Raw genomic sequence first — 19,662 nt, forward strand, 5'->3', positions numbered from 1 at the left:
ACTGAAAATTCCGTTATTTAAAATAAAAACCGTTATTTTAGGTTTTACAATAATCAATATTAATTTTTGATTCAATAATGCAGCCTTGATGAGCATGAGACAAATGTAAAATCTCATTGATCAGAATGCACTGATAAGATATTTTACATTTCTGATTAAAGTCGTTTCTGTAAAAAAGTAAAATCTTTACGAGCGTCACAAAGCGTCTTTTCATAAAACGTCACTACTTCCAACCAACCAATCAGCAAACACTTCCTATCTGCTACGCCCACCCCCTTTCGAAGGAACACGCTTCCTCCTGACGTTCCGTGTGCTGTTTATGTTTAATGGCTATGGTTTCCCAAACAGAAGAACTTCTGCAGCCTGTCTTAATTATCCGCTAATGACACAATGAGGAGGAGGGCACGATGTGCTCCGCTTTGTTATTACGTCGCATTCGCTCGCGAGCCGCGTCGCTGACCTGAGGACGTCACAAGAAAACAGTCTCAATCATTTCTAACTGACGTTAACGTTATACAAACCTCACACTTGACAACTAAAGTCGCCCCACACGGTGACAGGTGAGCCTTTACTTTAGCGATATGACTGATTTTAAAAAGTTTTCTCTCTGAAAAATGATATCACCGCGATGAAACAGTCACACAAAACATCGCAAAGCAGTTGAACTGATTAAGAAACGCAGTAAACGTTACATACATTTTAAATCTGCCATATTCTGTGACCACCGAGTGAATATAACGTTAAATAAATCATAAACAACGGTTGACACTAGTCATGTTACTCTGGCCTAACGTCACTCAAGTCCCTTTGGTAATATTGCAGTGTATTAAATATTAAAACAGTCGTTTCTTTCTTCAGGGTGGTAATCTTTCGGGTTTAAGAGTGGTGTTTTTCTCTTCGAGATGGCTGGAGGCATTACAGAAACAGGGGAGCCTTACTCACCATTTGTAAGTAACGTTAAGTAGATATTGATTGACCTACTTTACATAAACACACTGGTCAGTTGAACTCTTCTGTACACTCCGCTCTTTGTCTTGTGACAGTATCATGGTACTGTGAACTATCAGGTCAGGTTGTCATGCCATGCATTCCTACCTGCGTTCATAAAATAGTTCAAGACTTAAGACCGTGTCAGTTTTAAGTGCACTGCCTGACACTACTGAAATGTAGATCTGTTTCCACCCTTTCTTAGGCTTTGATAGCCAGATAATGAAAGCTAACAGTTGTCATATAAAAGGCACCCAAACTCCTTGTCAATGTAAGTCATGTGATTCGAACCACTCACTTTGTGTTACTCATTTAAAGAGGAAATGAAAGCTTAGGAAACAGAAGAAACATGCTTGCGTGCTTTAAATCAGCAGAAACCAGCACATGATCCAGACTTGTGTGTTGTTGGTATGTAGTCTAGTGGTTTAGTTGAACTCCTTTCCTATTTTACATTTTAATAGATTAATTGTGTTAAATGTGTTATATTTAACAGCACTAAAGATATTTTTTATAAAGTAAAACTAACAGTCGAAGTGTGAAAACTGTGGAAGACGATTAAACGAGTTTATACCTTATAATTCTGTCTTTTTGTCTCATAATTCTGAGACAATGTGAGATATAAACTCAGAATTGCAAGGAAAAAAAAATCAGAATTTGCAAAATATAAGCTTGCAATTGCAAGAACAAAAAGCAAAATAAAAAATTATTCCATGGCTGAAATAAAAACCAAATTGCAAAATATAAATTTAGAAATTCTGAGAAAGTCAGAATATTAATAAAAATTAAATTAAACTAAACTGGATTTAGGACCTGCATTTAATTTTTGTAGACAGTATAAGATCTGTAATCTGTAATGCAAGTGAACGTCGCTTGATTGTGCCATCCCAAAGAAACACAAAGTCACTTTTACGGACTTTTAAATTAAATGTTTCCTCCTGGTGGAATGACCTCCCCAACTCAATCCGGACAGCTGAGTCCTTAGCCATCTTCAAGAATTGGCTTAAAACACATCTCTTCCATCTTTATTTGATCCTCTAACACTCACTATTCTAATTCTATTCTTTAAAAAAATCTAACCACCTTTCTAATCTTTTTGTATTCTATTTTCTTTTCATTTATTATGCAATTATGTGTGTGTGTATGTATATATATATATATATATATATATATATATAAGATCTCTAACATTAGCTTGCTCTATTTTTTGTATTCTATTTGTTTTGTTTTTATTATATTATTTAAAAGCCCTTGCTTCGTGTACTGAGTTAACCTAACTGAGACTTCTTATAGCACTTATATATCATTGCTCTTTTTATTGTTTTTGATTGCTTCCACTGTCCTCATCTGTAAGTCGCTTTGGATAAAAGCGTCTGCTAAATGAATAAACGTAAACGTAAATGTAATGCAGATTAATTGTATTGTTCCCAACTACAAAAAAAAAAAAATATATATATATTGCACTGGCCTTTATTTGAAAACTCTTAGGAAAGAGTTGACTTGAGTATAATAATTCTTTGAAATAAGAGGAAATAAATCAAGTTTACAGTAAGATACATAGTGTGTCAGCATGAGTGTACAGTATGTATTATCTCGCGTTGGTTAATGGGAAGTATTTTTTTTTTAAGATGATCAATAAGGGAAGTGCTCATCAGCTTCTAATGGAATCGGTGAATTTTGTTGGTTGAGCTCATGGCTAATTTACAGTAGTCTACATAGATGATTAATATGTGACTTGTGCACTCAAGTGGGAGAAAATGCAGTGCATTTCAAATGAGTTATCACATACATCAGCTTATTGAATTGCACGATGGTGATGCATCCCAAACTCATCCTCTTTGCAAGAAAGTAGAACAGAAAACATAGACAGATGATGTGTGTGAAAACTTGAGTGTCTCTTGTAATTAATTTTCTATGCATCTGCGATCTCTGAAATCTTCTGAATCTGCTATAGACGTGTTTGTTTTGTGTTCATGTAGGTTGGCCTGGTGTACATGTTCAATCTGATCGTTGGCACTGGTGCCCTGACCATGCCCAAGGCCTTTGCAGCAGCTGGATGGGTTGTCAGCGTCTCCCTCATCACATTTTTGGCTTTTATGAGGTATGATCTCCCTCTAGGCTCTTTTTTTATTATCCATCACACTCCCTTTGTTCCTCGCTTTTTCTATCTTAGACAGCCACAATTTGATTGAACAGCTTTTATGACATACATCTTGTGTGCTGGTCTAAATGCATTCACATTTGTTTTCAAATAATGCTGCTTTACCAGCTTGTAAAATGTGTAACTAAGTCAAAACAGCACATTTGGTCCATGTCGCATTTATATTTCAGAAACTTGTTTCATGTGCACCAAAGTTTAAATATACTCTAAAAGTCATCGCAAAAAAGGGTCAGAAAGTAAAGCTCTTGAGAAAAAATTTAGCAGCTTTTGTTTTCAGAAACCACTTGGGTCGTTTTTCTTTTGCCGTTTTCTTATTGCGAGTCTTAAGTGCACACCTTGCTGCTAGGCTTGATTATTTTGGGGTTTCACATGTCGGCCTGTGCGTATTAGATTTCCATCACTATTCCTTGTAGTGCTTTGCAGTTAGTTAGGGCATGAATTTGTGAAGTCTGATTCTCTACGTCCTCTTGTGTGCAGTGTGAGAGCACAGCCATGCTGCTTCTCTCTGTCACTCGCTCATCTTCAGCTGACTCCTCAACCCTGTTACCGCTGCTGCTGGTGCTGTGGCCATCAAAGCACATTTATCACCTCTGCCAGCTGTCTGAGTCACTAACGGAGCCCAGGAGAGAGTTATGAGTGTTTAGATGAAACAGGATGGAGCTGTATATCAATGAAAGAGACCAGACAACATTGGTCTTTAAGTACAGGTTATAGGAGGTAGGGATGTTCATTTCGGTTATTTTTCCTAATCGACACCTGAAGCTCGTTAACCAATTATTAACTGTTAACCGACAATATTATTTTAAGTTACAATTGAATTAAATTAGAAGGGATAAGTGTCTGTGACCCATTAAAAATACTAACATTTGTTTCCCTGGGATCAATTTTACATATGCAACAAACAACAGAAGATGAGGATTCACATGGTCTTCACATAACATCACGCACCTGCAGCTCTTCTGCGAGTGGAGAACAACATAATAAAGCTAGGCTCTATATAGCGAATAAATAGGCCTATATGAGAAATATAGTTTTACATTAATAAATTAATGAAAATGAACAAAAAATGAATTCATTTTTGTGCTGCGTGGAAGGAAACAGTTGCAGAAAGCGGTATCCTGTTTTTGTTAGGCTTATTTTACGCACAAAGATTTGTTTTTATTGTGAATGTACAGTACACAAATGACTAATAGGAGAAGTTGCGTCCACTGTTAGAAGGGGGAAAAAAATCAAGTGCTGGCGCTGCATGCATGCTCACAGTTAAGCTTTGCTAATATGGCAATGCAGCCTTTTCATTATCATAATAAAATGCAGTCAGTCAAACATATGGGTAAAAACACACAGCTCAGTTTAAATATGTTATAAAATCTGTGCTGTGTTATCACTCTACTGCCATGATGTAATGCAAAACATTTCGTTTTACCTGGATATTGGAACACGAGTGAAGTAGGCTATAATAAATAACAATTTGGCATTCAAATACATCGCGAATACAGAAATATTTGATTTAGTGTCGAATGAGAGACCCAACATTGGTTTCAGTTTCGTTTTAGCCTAATGAATTTGTTTTGGCTTGTCGTTTATGTTGCTATAGCTTCTTATATGCAATTTTTTTTTATTTTTGTTCTTTTTTTAAATGGGCTACTGTTAATTGTAAAGATCTGCTGTGGAGCAAGGGTAACTAAAATAGCATAGCTATGTTTGCAGTGTTTATTATAATGTTTGTAAACATTTGGCATCGGCATTAGGCCCATTTCTGAATTAAATAATAAAATGCGACTTAATAATAGGCTACGCACCGTAATTTAAAAAAAAAAACTGCTTAGCATAGCCTATTGTAACAATGCTGCAAACCCTTTTAAATATTATTATAAATTATTGAAAATAATTAAATTTTTAAACCATTTAACTGATTGTATTAATCGGTCAAAATTCGTAACGGTCGGTTAGCGTGTGTGAAAATGAACATCCCTAATAGGAGGAGATGGACGTAATATGTATTTATGACATACAGTTGCATTTTTTTTTGCACTAGAACTGAATGATATCATTAAAAGTATGTGTGTTTGTGTATTATATTGCATAAAAATATGTATCAATTAATTTTCTGTTTGAATTTCTTTAGATATTATTGGTTATGTTGTTGTTGTTTTCCTATTGACCACAACATACATAATTTCAGATGGGGAAACCTATTGCATTTAGTGCAAGAAAATTTTTTTTTTTTTGTTTGGTCTTTAAAATAATCATGATTAACATTTTTTTATGTTGTCTTTCAGGATTTTCTTTTTGATACCAGCCAGTGGCTTCTTTCTGCATTTTGTTTTGCCCTGTTCTTGTTTTATTCTTGTATTTAACTCTTCTGTCTTCTCTCAGTTTCATGACCACCACATTTGTGATTGAAGCCATGGCCGCTGCCAATGCCCAGCTTCGCTGGAAGAGGAGAGAACAGGAAGAGGTTAGTAACTGCATCGGTTTAATGCCAGTCTCAGGTCATTCCCTATGAAAATTACACTGATCTTGGAAATGTTGCACGTCCCACTGCAGGTAATCAAGCCAGAAAGTCGATGAAGCTTTGAACGACCTATCAGTGAATGAAACCGGGCCATTTAGGGCAGAAGCACTAGAAGAGCGCTATTATGTGTTAAAGCAGACTCAGAACGAGGCCAATGCTCAGTGTGATTCTAGACCTTTTCACCAATACAAACAGAATATAGAAAACCTCTCTGGCAAGCATTAAATTGGCCTATACAACTTTGAAAATGATATTTATTTATATCTAATAGATCATCTATTGTCTGCAACAGCATGTGTTGTGCATATATTATGCTCATGCTGAATAAGCATGCCATGACCAATTTTGCAGTTTAGCATGACAAATTGCTACTTTGTTTTTGTTTGGCACATTATATTGTGCACACAGCTTTTTAGCTGAGTGAACTGAGGCAGTAAAACGTCCTCTGTCAGTCGTATAGAACTTCACCAAAAATACAGATATTATCCTTTACTTTCCAAACCTGTATATTATTAACGCACAAAAGAAGTAAGGCTAAATGAAAGTACAATACAATGAAAGTCAATGGGGACGAGTGGTTTTTGGTTAGGAGCATGTTTGTTTAATAATTAAACGAACCATTATTTTTGTCACAACCATTTTAAGGTTAATGACAGCGGCTCCAGCTCGGACTATTCAGATGATGATGATGTTATCCGGGGACGTTACGAACCTGTCGAGACGCGGCCCATTCTCTCTGTCCGTAAGTGCTGTTTGCGTTGTTTTGTGTCTTTGTCAATATAATGATTCGCAATCTCGAAATCTTAAGCTCACTGCTGGTTTTGTCATCTGATATAACAGAGCGTGCTGCGAATATAGACCACTTTGACATTGTCGAGAGAGTCGAGATGGGACAAATGGCCTCCATGTTTTTTAATAAAGGTAAGAGTTCCTGCATCATTATGTGCCACAATGTAATCTTCAGTTAAGACATTTAGCTTAATATGGCTATTAAACAGGCCTTAAAAGATGGCTTCCGAAGGTCAAGTTTTGCTGAAAAGTTCAGTCACGGTGAACAAGGTTATTGGCTGCTAATGTGGTGTAATTAGAACTAGTTCAATTACTTTTGGTTGTAATTACCTCACTCTAGATCTGTTATCTACTTTAATGTAAGGAAAGGTGAGGCTTGCTTACAGACGGAGAACCCAGGTAATGAGAATCTTATGATGAATATGAAGAAGACGTGTTCACCTTGAACCACAGATCGAAGTGTCATTTATACAGATTCCTTTTTTCAGGTTTCTTGCCCTCCTAAGCATTATTCCACAAGCAGCGCTACGCAAAGGCTGACTCAGCAGTGCCCAGAGCAGCCTTGTAATATCTCAGCAGCATTGCTTTTGGCATCTTTTCCAAACCATCAAAGAAAAGTGGACATCAGAAATGGTTTGCTGCTCTTTTCTATACAGGGTCGGAAATTTAACCAGGGGGCAAAGAAGATGCCACCAAAATTCACAAGTTCCCCCAAATTCAAGACAAGGGGGAAAAAATGCCTTTACACAATTAAATTGTATCTATTACAACTGTTGCGATTTAATGTCAGATGTGAAAATGAATAAATTACGACATATTTAGACCTGCTCACGTTTTACACATTTGTTTTGTTCCAAAAAACACGTTGTTCCAAACCCGAAAGACCTTCGTTCATCTTCTGAACCCAAATTATAATACTTTTGATGAAATTTAGTAGCTTTCTGACTAGGGTTGTAACGATATACCGGTATGACGATATACCATGATATAAACATCTACGATTATCATACAGTGTACATTTGCTTATCTACGGTATTGGGAGAAAATAACAGACACAGAATCTCACCTGCGCTTAGGCAACACCTTTCCACTTAATTGTTCTCTTGCTCCTCCCACACGTACAGCGGAGACAACAGCAGAGACAGAGGCCCTTATCTCTATCCCACGTCAAAATATGAGTACAAACTGGCACTAGTATGGGAGTACTTTTTATATAGAACAGATGAATGCTTATTTGTCCTCGAGGGTAGACACAGTTTGCAAAAACTGTGGTTGGAAAGCGGCTGCAAAACGAGGAAATGCATCCAACATGTTTACTTATTCAGAATATCATCCCCCCGTGCAGATACAGCTATGTCCCATTTATAACTTAAGGTTAAAGCATTATGATTTCTGTGATGCGTAGTGAATCCCAGAATCCAGTCATGACAAAGAATTTACATTAGCTAGCTACAATGCAGATGTCTCATAAACGTGCAATTTGATGGATTGATGAATAAATCAATAACAAAGCTGTAAAATAATGACAAAAGCACTGCTATATAAATATATAGTATATATAGTAAATATATAATATTGTGTCGTGTACTACATTCTCAAGTATGCGCCGGCGTGGCTTAAAGTGCCAGGTTTAACATTGCCTGCTGTCTCACTGTCTGAGGATGTGAACACAAACACTGAGAGCCTCACTGAGAGAACAATTAATAATCATTTCATCATTTTATTTGAGGAAACCACTGTCAAAAACAAATACATTCTGACACTCAAAACTCTTCACTACAACCCGTTAAAATAAAAATCCAAAATTGACAGAAATTACGATTGTACTATTATGTAATTTATTTGTTTAATACCGTATACAGTGAAACTGTATAACCGTGATATTTTCTGAGAAGATTATCATACCGTGAAAATTAGGGATGTCCCGATCAGGTTTTTTTGCCCTCGAGTCAGAGTCATTTAATTTTCAGTATCTGCCGATACCGAGTCCCGATCTGATACTTCTATAATACATTAAAAAAAAGAGAATAAAGTAGAGCGGATTTCATCAAAAATATCTTCATTTGTGTTCAGAGGATGAATGAAGGTCTTAAGGGTTTGGAACGACATGAGGGTGAGAAATTAATGACAGAACTATCCCTTCAACTTACGTATGAGTTACGGACTACGAAGAGCTGTTTTCCCCACTTAAAACTTTTTATTTTTTGTATTCTGTTCATCAAAATTAAGAAGCATTATTAGATGCTTTATTACAAGAGCAATAAACAACAATAATACACTTCTTTGTAATATAAAAACAAAACAAATTCATTTAGCTTTATTTAAGCTATTTACGTTATACAGCATAATGCTGTTGTCGTATAAATGTGCCATCTTTAAGCAGCATTAAGCAGTTTGTGTATATAAACTTGATGATCGATGCACGTTGAGAGAATTTTATTGCTAATAGTATCCAGATTAATTTAATAAAGAAATACCCCAGTACAAATATTGCACTGTAATGGAAAGGTTAATTTCTGACCCTGGTTCCACAAGTCCTCAGCATGTGAACGCACACTGAAGCCGCTAGGTGGAGCACTCGTTACACCCTCCAACACGCACTCACTTTTGATGAACACAAACACACTCTTGTAGCTTCAGAGCTTAGTGTTTCCTCAGCTTGGACGTCACACACACACACACCCTGTCGCCTCTTCTTTATTCTGTGAAGCGTGATGTGCTCGCTTTGCTCTGACCTTTCCCATTGTGGGATGGAGTGAAGTGCACACCTTGGAGGTACACTTGGGAGAAACGAATGACTACCCGAGCAGCATAGCAGACTGATTACAAATGTATTCAATTGAAGCGTAACTCGCTGTGAAGAAAATTAGTATATAGTATAGTGTACTTTATTACTGACCTTGTTAAATATAATACTCATTTGCCCTCATGTCTTAGGACATGCTGTTTTTTTAATGCTAGTCCAATCCATGAGCTGCCATTCAGCAGGAAGAAATCACAGACTTTTCTGTGCCAAAATCAACTGAAGTTTGAGGCTTTAATGTTTGTGAATGGACTTTTCAGATTGTCCAGGCAGGTGGGAGGTGGTTTTTAACACAATCGGCGACTATTTGTTTGCAGTTTAAGGTTAAAGTGGAATATGAATTCGCTTTGGTCTGAAATGACCAACGGGAAGCCTGGCTTTCCCTCGTTTCATCATCAGACGGCTGGTTTATCAGGGATGTTCACAGTAACCTTCCCACTGACAGGTTGGAGGAGATGGATTAGTTCATGATTGATTTAGTTTTTTGGTGCGCTTGCTAAAACTGTTACTTTTGGCTCATGATGGGGATTTTTTCAGAGCCCTAGCTATAAGTGTTAAACTTTGGTGCATAACTGGTCTTTCTCCGTTTATTTTACATGTATGATTGTGATTGAAATCGTTCAGCTCATTGAGAAGTCGATTACTTTTCAGAGTGATTAGAAGACAAAATCACACATTTTTTTTTCGTGCTCACTTTTTTTCTGTTTTAATATTTAGATCGCTTCACTTAAATTATTCTTTACCCAATTTTACTTTTTAAAAACGGTAGATTTTTTTGTGTGTTTGTTTTTAAATGTATTCTAGAATTGTTATATGTTCTATATGCCGTTCATCAGCTGTCAGCCATGAAATGAAAATAATTACTAGCGTATCTAAATTTATTACATTTACAAATGCGTAATGAAGCAAGTGTTTTGGATTTTAATTAAGAGAAATTGTTCAAAAAGAATACAGTAACCTCAGTAACACTCACTTTTTCTCTTTTATAAATTTTGTTAAAAATGTAAAATAAGCACTTTGTCTGTATTGGTGTTCATAATTTCCCATGTTTTCTGCCAGGTTTTTGCCACTCGTCTTCGTAAAATGAACTGGAACTGACAGCAACATTTGCTGCTTTTTTATGTGGAAGAAAAGATGACTCAGTTAAGCTTGTAAAAGAGAATATCTTCATTTTTTCTTTATTTAAATAGAGTTTTAATAGTCTGTTAGCTCTAGTCGACTTCTGAGTAATTAATGAGCTTATTGGTCGGTTGAACCGTTTGAGATCCTTGATGATGAATGTGTGTATGGTAAGCCCATGTGTTTCCTCTTGAATGCTCTCCATCTCATCTCCAACTGGCTGGGACTGATTGATTGATGGATGGATGGATGGATGGAGGAACAGGTGAAGAGGAGTGTGGGGTTAATGAAGAGAAGAGCAGGGGGAATTTTGTAATGAAGTGCTTGTTTCTTTAATTAGGATGATTTATACATGCGTTTAGTGAGTATAGAGTGTTGGGAGGAACATCAGAGGAATCTTCTAAGGAATGATGCCACACATCTTCTTGTTCAGTCAACATCTCCACCTGTTTGTATCTGACGTGATGTTTTATGTAAAGCCATGAATCTTCAGAATGACAGATCCTGCTTCTTTCTGCAGTTGGCATCAACATGTTCTACATCTGCATCATCGTGTACCTGTACGGAGACCTGGCCATTTATGCCGCTGCTGTACCTGTATCACTGATGGAAGTCACATGGTGAGTTCAGGAGAATCCCATCTTGCTATTGTTCTAGACATTACTGAATGAAACATTAGTCCCACCGTTTAAAACCTGACTTATTTCATGTTACTTGCAGATCAAGAAAATTGATCAGTCATAAAAAGTCAACAAATTTCCTATGACAGACGTTTTCACATATAAGTTGATGTTTGAATTGATAAGAAATGTTTAAATGTCTGTTCACAGCAAGATGCATTTTTGAGAAACTGCAAAATGCACTCATACAAGATGCATGTTATTGCTTTTTAGTACTGACCTTAAAAAGATATTTCACAAAGTTTACATGCCCTTGATTCTTAATACTGTGTTGTTACCTGAAAATACTTATCGCCTGAAATGAATTTTCAGAGGTTGGAAGTGTCTAATTGTTTGCCTTCTCGCAGTGGGAATCACTCGTGCAGTGCTGGGAGAGTGAAATACAACGACACCGATTCGTGCTGGGGCCCTGTAAGACGCAAAGATGCCTACAGAGTGTTTCTGGTGAGTGCAGCAGCACCCGTTACAAACACACACGCACCTCGCTGGCAGCACTTCTGTCTCGGCAGGGTGCTGGACTCACACCGGCTGAAGGTAAGAAAGACAAACGAGACACTTAATACTTCTGCGTAATCTCTGTGGACTCCTTGCCTCACGCGTATCAGGAGGCTCTTGAGTGCCCTTGAAATTCACGTAGAGCTACAGCGCAAGACGCCGGTGTGATTTCCTCCTCAGCTTTAGTGATTGATGTGCTGATTCATCCCGCTCTGCTCCACCCTCCTTCATCTCTAGAAATGGGGGAAGTGGCTGTCCCGTCTGCCATTATAAAGCATTGTTTCAGCTTTTTTTTTATCTAATCACATGGATAAGCCTCTTACTGCGTGTTAACCACAGGAAATTATTCTGATTTTAGAATATGTGCTTGCTCTGTTTGTCATCTCGTGTTGAGTTTTAAGACGAGGTCACATGCCGTGACATCATGTATGTTGTGTGTCAGCTGTAATTGAATTTAGTTTATTAGATCATTTCTGTACGCAGACATTTAGGATGCTAGAAGACAGAACCCACATCTTCCGTTCCCAAACTCTGAACCGTTTGACTAGAAGGCCATCATTCATTTTCCTTCTGGACATGCCCTTAAATAAACCATCATTTTTTTTTTGAAAAGATTCAAATTCATGAAAGATTAATCCGGCCGGTTTATGAGCTGAGTGACACTGGGGCCGTTCTGTTCCTCTCACCTTAGCCTCCAACTGTCTCTGTTGTTGTGAGAGAGGAAAATTGACCAATTTTGAGTCTGTGGAATGACCATAGGGCCCAAATATCTGAGCCGCCAAATTTATGAGCTTTATCAGACTAGGTAAATCTGTGCCACAGGATGTTTAACCAAGCGCTTTGGCAATTCTTGTTAAAAAAAGGTATTCTTATAATTGTAATGTTAAAAAACAGTGCATTCTTTAAGTGTTAAATGCATTATTAAAATGTTAATGTACTGTTGTTAATATATTTAAGTGTACAGAATTTAGTTTATTCTAATTAAAAATAAATAAATAAATTGTGTCTAAAAAGGAAGGTCTTCATCACTATGTGAGATTAATGTGAAAAAACATGTTCTGCATTACAGTATTGAGATTTTTCGGGCAAAATGTCCTTTTTTTGGAATGAACATGAAAACAAATCTTAATAATTGTCCTAAAAATACGATTTTTTTAAAAATTATTTTGGTGCAAATTAATGTTTCTTAATTTTGAGACTTTTTATTTTATTTTTTATTTTGAAGAAATATGAGGCATGGTTTTTTTTTGTGAGATTCACCCTTTAAGACTGTGCCATCAAATTTGCCCCATCAGCTAAATTTAACATGCATTGGTACTTTAACTTGGCCACAAAAATGTCAGGTCACATTTGCATGCAAATGACTGACATTTATATAAATCCCCCATCTTTGCACTAACTTTGTTTTCATTCTCGTCATTTACATGAGCTGGCCTGAGTTAGTTCAACACTTTGATTGCTTTTTAATTGTTTCGTTAATTAGCAGTTCCTCACTGACACTCTATATATTTCTTTCAAATCAAAGCAAGTTAGTCTAACAGAGTCCTTGTTATTTATCTGGCCTTGCATTCTGGATTAGTGCTGATCATGCAAATCTATTCCCCGTCCTATTAAGGAGACGTAGCGCAAATCTATTCCAGGTGCCATGATGTGAGAAAATGAGAAGCTCTAACAGTTCCACCTGTTATTATATTTTAAATCTTCATAAATGCAATCAATTTTTGGTCATCCACTGAAGCATGATGTTTCTAGCAAATATTCCAGATTGTTGAATCGTGCCCATATGCCCTTGTAACATGTCTTGAATATATTCCTAAATGATCGTACTCTTAAAACCTGCCTTTAAGAAAGAGTGAGATGCAGATGCGTTTGTTTTTTCTGCTTTTTGGTGCATCTTGACTTTGACTTGAAGCCGTACGTGGTCTGCCTGGGAATATTTTCAAGTGATGGTCAGTTGTATCCCCTCGTGGCCGGCGGGATTGATGTTTGACACATTAGTGCAGCCTCATGGCATAAGCTTTAGGAAAGAAAAAAGGGAAGATTAAGAGGGATATTATGCCTTCACATAACACCTTGCTTCACTATAATCCCTGAGTGGGCGGCAGACCGTGACACTGTTCTTTCTCTATCTGTGACACACAAAGAGGGATGTTATGGATGTCTGTCTTTTAGGGGAATGCGGCCAAAGATTTTCTATCAATGGAGTGTTCTGGACTAAAGATCCTGCATATGTCGGCAAAGGCCTTTATAGCTGCTGTTCTGCTTTGTACTGCTTAACGGCTGCTCACACCCAAAACAACACAACCATACATTGTGTAAAGCTTCCTGATCTTTATTCTGACATATATAGTAGTTGATGGGTCAGGATGGATGACTAGGTGTCTTTTCTTTTGTTTTTTCTTTTCTTTTTTTTAAGTAGTGGTGCTCTGACGTGTATAATCAATTTGGTAATGGAACCAGCTGTGATTGGTGCCATAAAATTGGACAGTTTCTTGGTTAAAGTCATGCTTTTAAAAGCCACAATGTTTAACTTACTCGCCCTCATGTCATTCCAAACCTCTATCATTTTGACATTCTTCAAAATATTTAGTGTTCCACAGAACAAGAATGTAATTTTAATTCAAATGTAATACTTTCGGGAACAGATGTGGGCATTGTTTATATTGTATAGTATTGTATAAAGTAGCATAAAATATCTTTATGCATAAATTATTTAGATTTGAGAAAATTATAGATATATTAGAACTAGAAAATTCTAAATTTGCAGAAGTATAAAACTAAAAATGTGTCTGATCAGGTGAAATCTGTGGGCTTTTTTTTCTCTGATATGGAAGAGAAAGATGTTTTATGTATTTTTCTCTGAAATGACATTTATATACTTTTATTTGAATTTTAATAGTTTATTATAGGGCTGTGAATCTTTGGGTAGGCTTCGCTTCGATTCATGATTCATAGGTTTTCAATTCGATTCAAGAAAGATTCGATTCGATTATAACGATTCGATTCTGCATTCTTTAAGTGCAGTCACAGGATTATTTAAATGCTTCCCCTAAATTATTTAAATGCTTAGTCAGGGGGGCAAATTGCAGCAGCCTTTATGATTAGAGAACTATAGGTTAAAAAAAAACTAACTTTTGTTCATTGTTAGATGCTAGTTTAATGATGCTATGGCATGACGTGGCATTTGTAAAAATGTATGTAAGCCAAGATTAAAAAAAAAAAAAAAAAACTTTGAGAACTTTGAGTATTATGTATAAGCCAACATTTTGTCACACCAGGGGTGTAGCCGTCATTTCAGAAGTGACAGAAATGTCAAATACAATCATTTTATGTATGTAGCCTATATATTATCATAATTATTATAATTTTTATTTATCTTTATAAGGAATTTTTTATAAATTTTTTTATTACTTTTAATTTGCTGTAAGAAATCAAATACACTGCTCGACAATAATCGATATTTTGTAATCGATATTTTTTTCCTACTGGCAATTTTATGATTGTTTTATATACTACATTTAATTAGAATTATTTCAATTTTCTGCACAGAATAAGGTAGAAAATATACTTTATAGTTTCTGTACTGTAATAAATGAAATGTCAGTGAGCACTGCACCATTCATTAATTGTATTATTTAATTTTTTTTTCATCAGTTCATTCTGCTTTTATTCAGTTTAGCCGCAGATAAAGCCTGGCACGTCTATGAGAGCGAGATCAGTTCTCTTTCAGTGTGAAAACTTCATCTCATTTTCACAAAATAAAATGCTACAGTAGCTATTTAACTTCTCCTCTCCATCAGCGAATGATGATTCTGAGAGAAAACGCGCTCGATGTCTGTTTGCTAAAACAACGAACACTACTTTCATGCATCTGATTATCAGATAAACCTTGCGCTCTTATTTCAAGGTCATTGTTAATGCTGTGATTATTTTAACATTTTCTTTTACATTCGGTTCATCAGCATTATTAAAACACATTTATCATTCAATGGAACTGTGCGTATGATCTAGACACTTACATTTCTGCTCCGTCCATGCAATAAATACAGCATTCGACTGCTCAGGTAACGACGTCGGTATACAGAGAGCAATTAAACTTCAGAAAAGTAAAGCTACTTCACTTTAGTATTACTGGCCACGAGTCCTAAAGATCGCACGTCAGCTGCGTCAGAGATGAACGGAGCGCGAGCGCAATCCTGTGGCAGTCTCGGGTGGTAACAGTGGAGCAATAGATGCAAGGCACGAACACTGTTCAAAGTCTCAATTAATTCATGATTGTAGTAATTTAATGTGTATATATTTTGAAAGCATTGAATCGCTATTCATTCGATTCTTAGCGTTTTAAATCGATTACTGTCTGAGATCGGCAATTCACGATCGATGCATATGAAGAGTCAGGATTTGTAATCGATGCATCGAGAAAAAGTGAATCGTTACACCCCTAGTTTAATATTAAAATGTGAATAAAAGTAAGTTACACAGCCCTATATAATAAACATTTTATATTCAAATATGAATCCAAGTAAATTTACTAGTATAATTAAAACTTAATTTATATTTGTAGGCATGTCAGGGTACGTAGTATAAATATTTTCGCAACGCAATGGGACCCAAGGCAGTGATGTATTACATCTATGATCATATTTACACTTCATGTTATTTATGACTCATTGCACATTAGTTTTCATAATGGACAGTGTGTGTGTGTAACAGCATGTGCTTAAATAATTTCGTTCTCTTCTCATTTCTACACAGTTTTAAGTGTTGAGCAGATCAATGCGGTCACTATTTGATCCCATCATTAAAAAAAAAAAAAAAACTTCCAGCACTTGCTGTTCTGGTGGCACAGCAAACAAAGAGCTATTTTTGAGCTCTGGCTCAACAGCTGTCCCTGAGCAATGCTATATTTTTAAAGTCCAAGACGGATGACACAAAAACCTCTGAAAATATCAGGGCTGCGGGACAAGGACAAAAAATGGAATTTCAAAGCAAAATTATATATATATGTATGTGTATATGTATTTTACCCTTAATCAAGCAATTTTGTCAGTTGTGAAAGACTTCAGTAGATCTATTTGGCTTGTCTGAAACAGGTATGGCTAAGGCAGAGTCTAGAGTAAAGTCAGACAGGCCTGTCAGCCTGGCAAGTAGCAGCTTTGATCATTAGTAAAGGTCCACACTGTGTAAAACTGCCATTTTATCTGTTGTTCACTGCAAGCTGTTAAGAAGATCAGTAGACTGAGACTTCATCTGCTGTTGATTCATTTCAGTGTCCAGTTTAAAAAGCTTTTTAAAGAACCAGAGGATCTGTTCTGGCTTTAATGGCATCTGACCATTAGGCACTAACACTCATCTTTTGACCGGAACTTTGTCAAACAAGCACAAGTTCAAGACCAAGACATCATTGATTAATTTTTAGGAAAAGTATTGAGAGCCTTCCGTGGATCTGCTTATATATATGGAAGGGATAATGTGGAGTGAGGCTGTAAATTATATCAAGGACAAGAAAGTGTCCTCCTTTTTCTCATTGGGCTGGTAATTATTCTGAAGGGGAAGCAGGATTAATGGTTGTACATGATAACCTTTATTCTATGGGTCCTTGTTAAATGAGCTCATTTCCTTAACTATCTTGATGGCAGGAACCTTTGTACCAAACAGTCATTTTCTCATACAGTGAGCTACGACTCTTATAAAGTCATATGATGGTTGTTTAGATTCTTGTGGCATGAACAAAGACACAGTCAAGCGACCTTAAATTGTAATTTTGTCACATTTTATTTTTCCCTTAAGTCCACAACTTTAGTCGGGGTGTTCTGTCATACTTTCTATTGATCAGTGAAACCTGAAACAAATTTAGCATGGTTTCCACAAAAAATTTAAAATGGCACAACAGGTGATGATAATGAGAAATGTTTCTTGAGCATCAAATCAGCATATAATCAGAATGATTTCTGAAGGATCCTGTGACACTGAAGACTGGAGTAATGATGCTGAAAATTCAGCTTTGCATCACAGAAATAAATACACTCAAGCTCACAAAAACTATTCTTATAATAATTATATTTTAGAAATGTTCTTTATGCTCTGCGACGTCGCAGCAGGAACAACGTACAAAATATGACCTTGATAATCTCAGGTAATGATTATGTGCTTTATTCAATGTTAAAAGTGTCTAATGTGAGTTTTATTATTATTTTGCGTGATCTTTATAGTCATAGTGAAAGCAACAATGGATATTTACCTCAGATCTTGAAAATAAATTAGTCTAAAGAAAACTTGCGTTAAATCTGTGTACTCACTCACTCAAAACTCTTCAGTCCATTCACATTTGAATACATTATTTTCAGTGTCCACTTTTCTTTTCTCCACACTCCATGTTTTTTCTGTCACATCGTATCTACACTGGACGTGACAAAGCATTGCAAATCATTTAAACTTTTAATAAATAGAACGAGTCAGCAGTTTACTGTCGGATATTTGTCGCGCTGCAGGGCATCCAGTCTAGACAGCATTACTGATTATAATAAGTTCTACTGTATTTAGTTGTCACACCGCGCCTCTAGCGTCTGGTGTAGACACAAGTTATTGTTGCGTTCTGATGCTGCGTTTTAATTTTCATGCCACATTATTTGAAATTAGCTCGGGCCAAACATTTTTGTCTCTCCGGACAAGGAACACTGGTCTAATGCAATACAGTGAAATTTACAGTACATATTGTTTTGCAAAGCATTTGTAAACCTTCATTTTCTTGAACTTTTTAGAATGATTCGCTTAAATATTCAAATTTTCCACTATACTCATTACTACCATTTAAACTTTCTCCAACTTGGTGCTTTCAAACAAGTTTAGATACAAAGAACAATGACAAACTGTTTTAAACAATGATGGTTACTTTTACAGCAAAATTTGAGAGTTGACAGCAATATATTTTGATTTCGCAGCTTTCTTTGAGAATGTGCTGAGTGTAGATGGCACTGCAGGAATAAGACAACGCAGATGGTTTAGTGGATATTAGCACAGCAGGACGAGGAGCTTGAGCAGTGGCCCATCAGGGGAAGAGTCCTCTCTCTAATCCACAGTGGGACCATCGTGCCAGTGCAAACACTGGCTGACCCACAGTCACACTGATGATTCTTGCCAAGCGGGGAAAAAAAAAAGATGTGACAGGGGAAGTAAATGCAGATAAAACAATCTCAGCCTTGGGTTAAGATGATAATATACCACGTCTGAAGCACATTTGACGGCTCTTTGTATCTACTGCAGGATATGCAAGGATGATCTGTCACAGTGCTGTAAACATTGCGGTAGTTGATTTCACAGCGACAGCTCTGGTCCCAAATGCAGTTTAGGATCCCACAGCTGTTGCTCCATGTTTTAGTGTGTGTCATTTTATTAGCAGTGTTAGCTGTGGGAAAGATCCCATGGATTTACGCTGAAGAGACCGGAATATCATAGACTTGGACCTGTAAGTAACCCCCCAACCACCAGTGTTCATTCAGGTCTTATTCTGTTTTAGCCCCTAATTATAATTACTTTTAATTTCCCATAAGTCAATTTCTGCAAGCTTTACTTTAGTCCATTGAACAGCTTGCATGTTCACCGGGAGTTTCCTGCTGGGTACAATATTGTTCTAGGGTTGGAAAAGCTGGTTATCTGGTCCAAGGACATCGCAGAATGATGTAATGGTCTTCCTCGGAGGGTGTCGGGACGAGGCTGTACGTGATTTCCATGAAATGAAATCCACAAGCTCAAGCCGAAGTCTCATTATTAAAACATCCTTGCGTATGTCACCCCGAACAAGCTACTTGTTTGACCTTCATTCCTAATGTTTGCTGCCTGAAAGGGGTTTGGACTGTTGTTTAGGAGCATTTTAGATTTACAAATATATTTGCAGTACAAGGTTTGAGATTATGGCAGTGAATTTGGAGGTTTACTTCAGATTTACTTTAGAACTACAAACCCGATTCCAAAAAAGTTGGGACACTGTACAAATTGTGAGTAAAAAAGGAATGGAATAATTTACAAATCTCAAACTTATATTTTATTCACAATAGAATATAGATAACATATCAAATGTTGAAAGTGAGACATTTTGAAATGTCATGCCAAATATTGG

The 19,662-nt window shown here is 36.5% G+C and overlaps 1 protein-coding gene across 1 annotated transcript in view; it reads left to right on the forward strand.

The window, feature by feature from the left end:
• The first annotated feature begins 263 nt into the window (after positions 1-263).
• The window catches only part of LOC132141753 (transmembrane protein 104-like), a 51,443-nt gene continuing 32,044 nt past the window's right edge, over positions 264-19,662 (forward strand). Inside the window, exons 1-8 of the mRNA XM_059551419.1 lie at positions 264-560; positions 859-947; positions 2,964-3,085; positions 5,522-5,603; positions 6,306-6,402; positions 6,501-6,581; positions 10,892-10,991; positions 11,399-11,495. Coding sequence (XP_059407402.1) covers positions 903-947; positions 2,964-3,085; positions 5,522-5,603; positions 6,306-6,402; positions 6,501-6,581; positions 10,892-10,991; positions 11,399-11,495 — 624 coding nt within the window. The 5' untranslated portion in view covers positions 264-560; positions 859-902. The remainder of the gene's footprint in view (positions 561-858; positions 948-2,963; positions 3,086-5,521; positions 5,604-6,305; positions 6,403-6,500; positions 6,582-10,891; positions 10,992-11,398; positions 11,496-19,662) is intronic.

This window comes from Carassius carassius, chromosome 1 (assembly GCF_963082965.1).
Source record: "Carassius carassius chromosome 1, fCarCar2.1, whole genome shotgun sequence".
Lineage (NCBI taxonomy): Eukaryota > Metazoa > Chordata > Actinopteri > Cypriniformes > Cyprinidae > Carassius > Carassius carassius.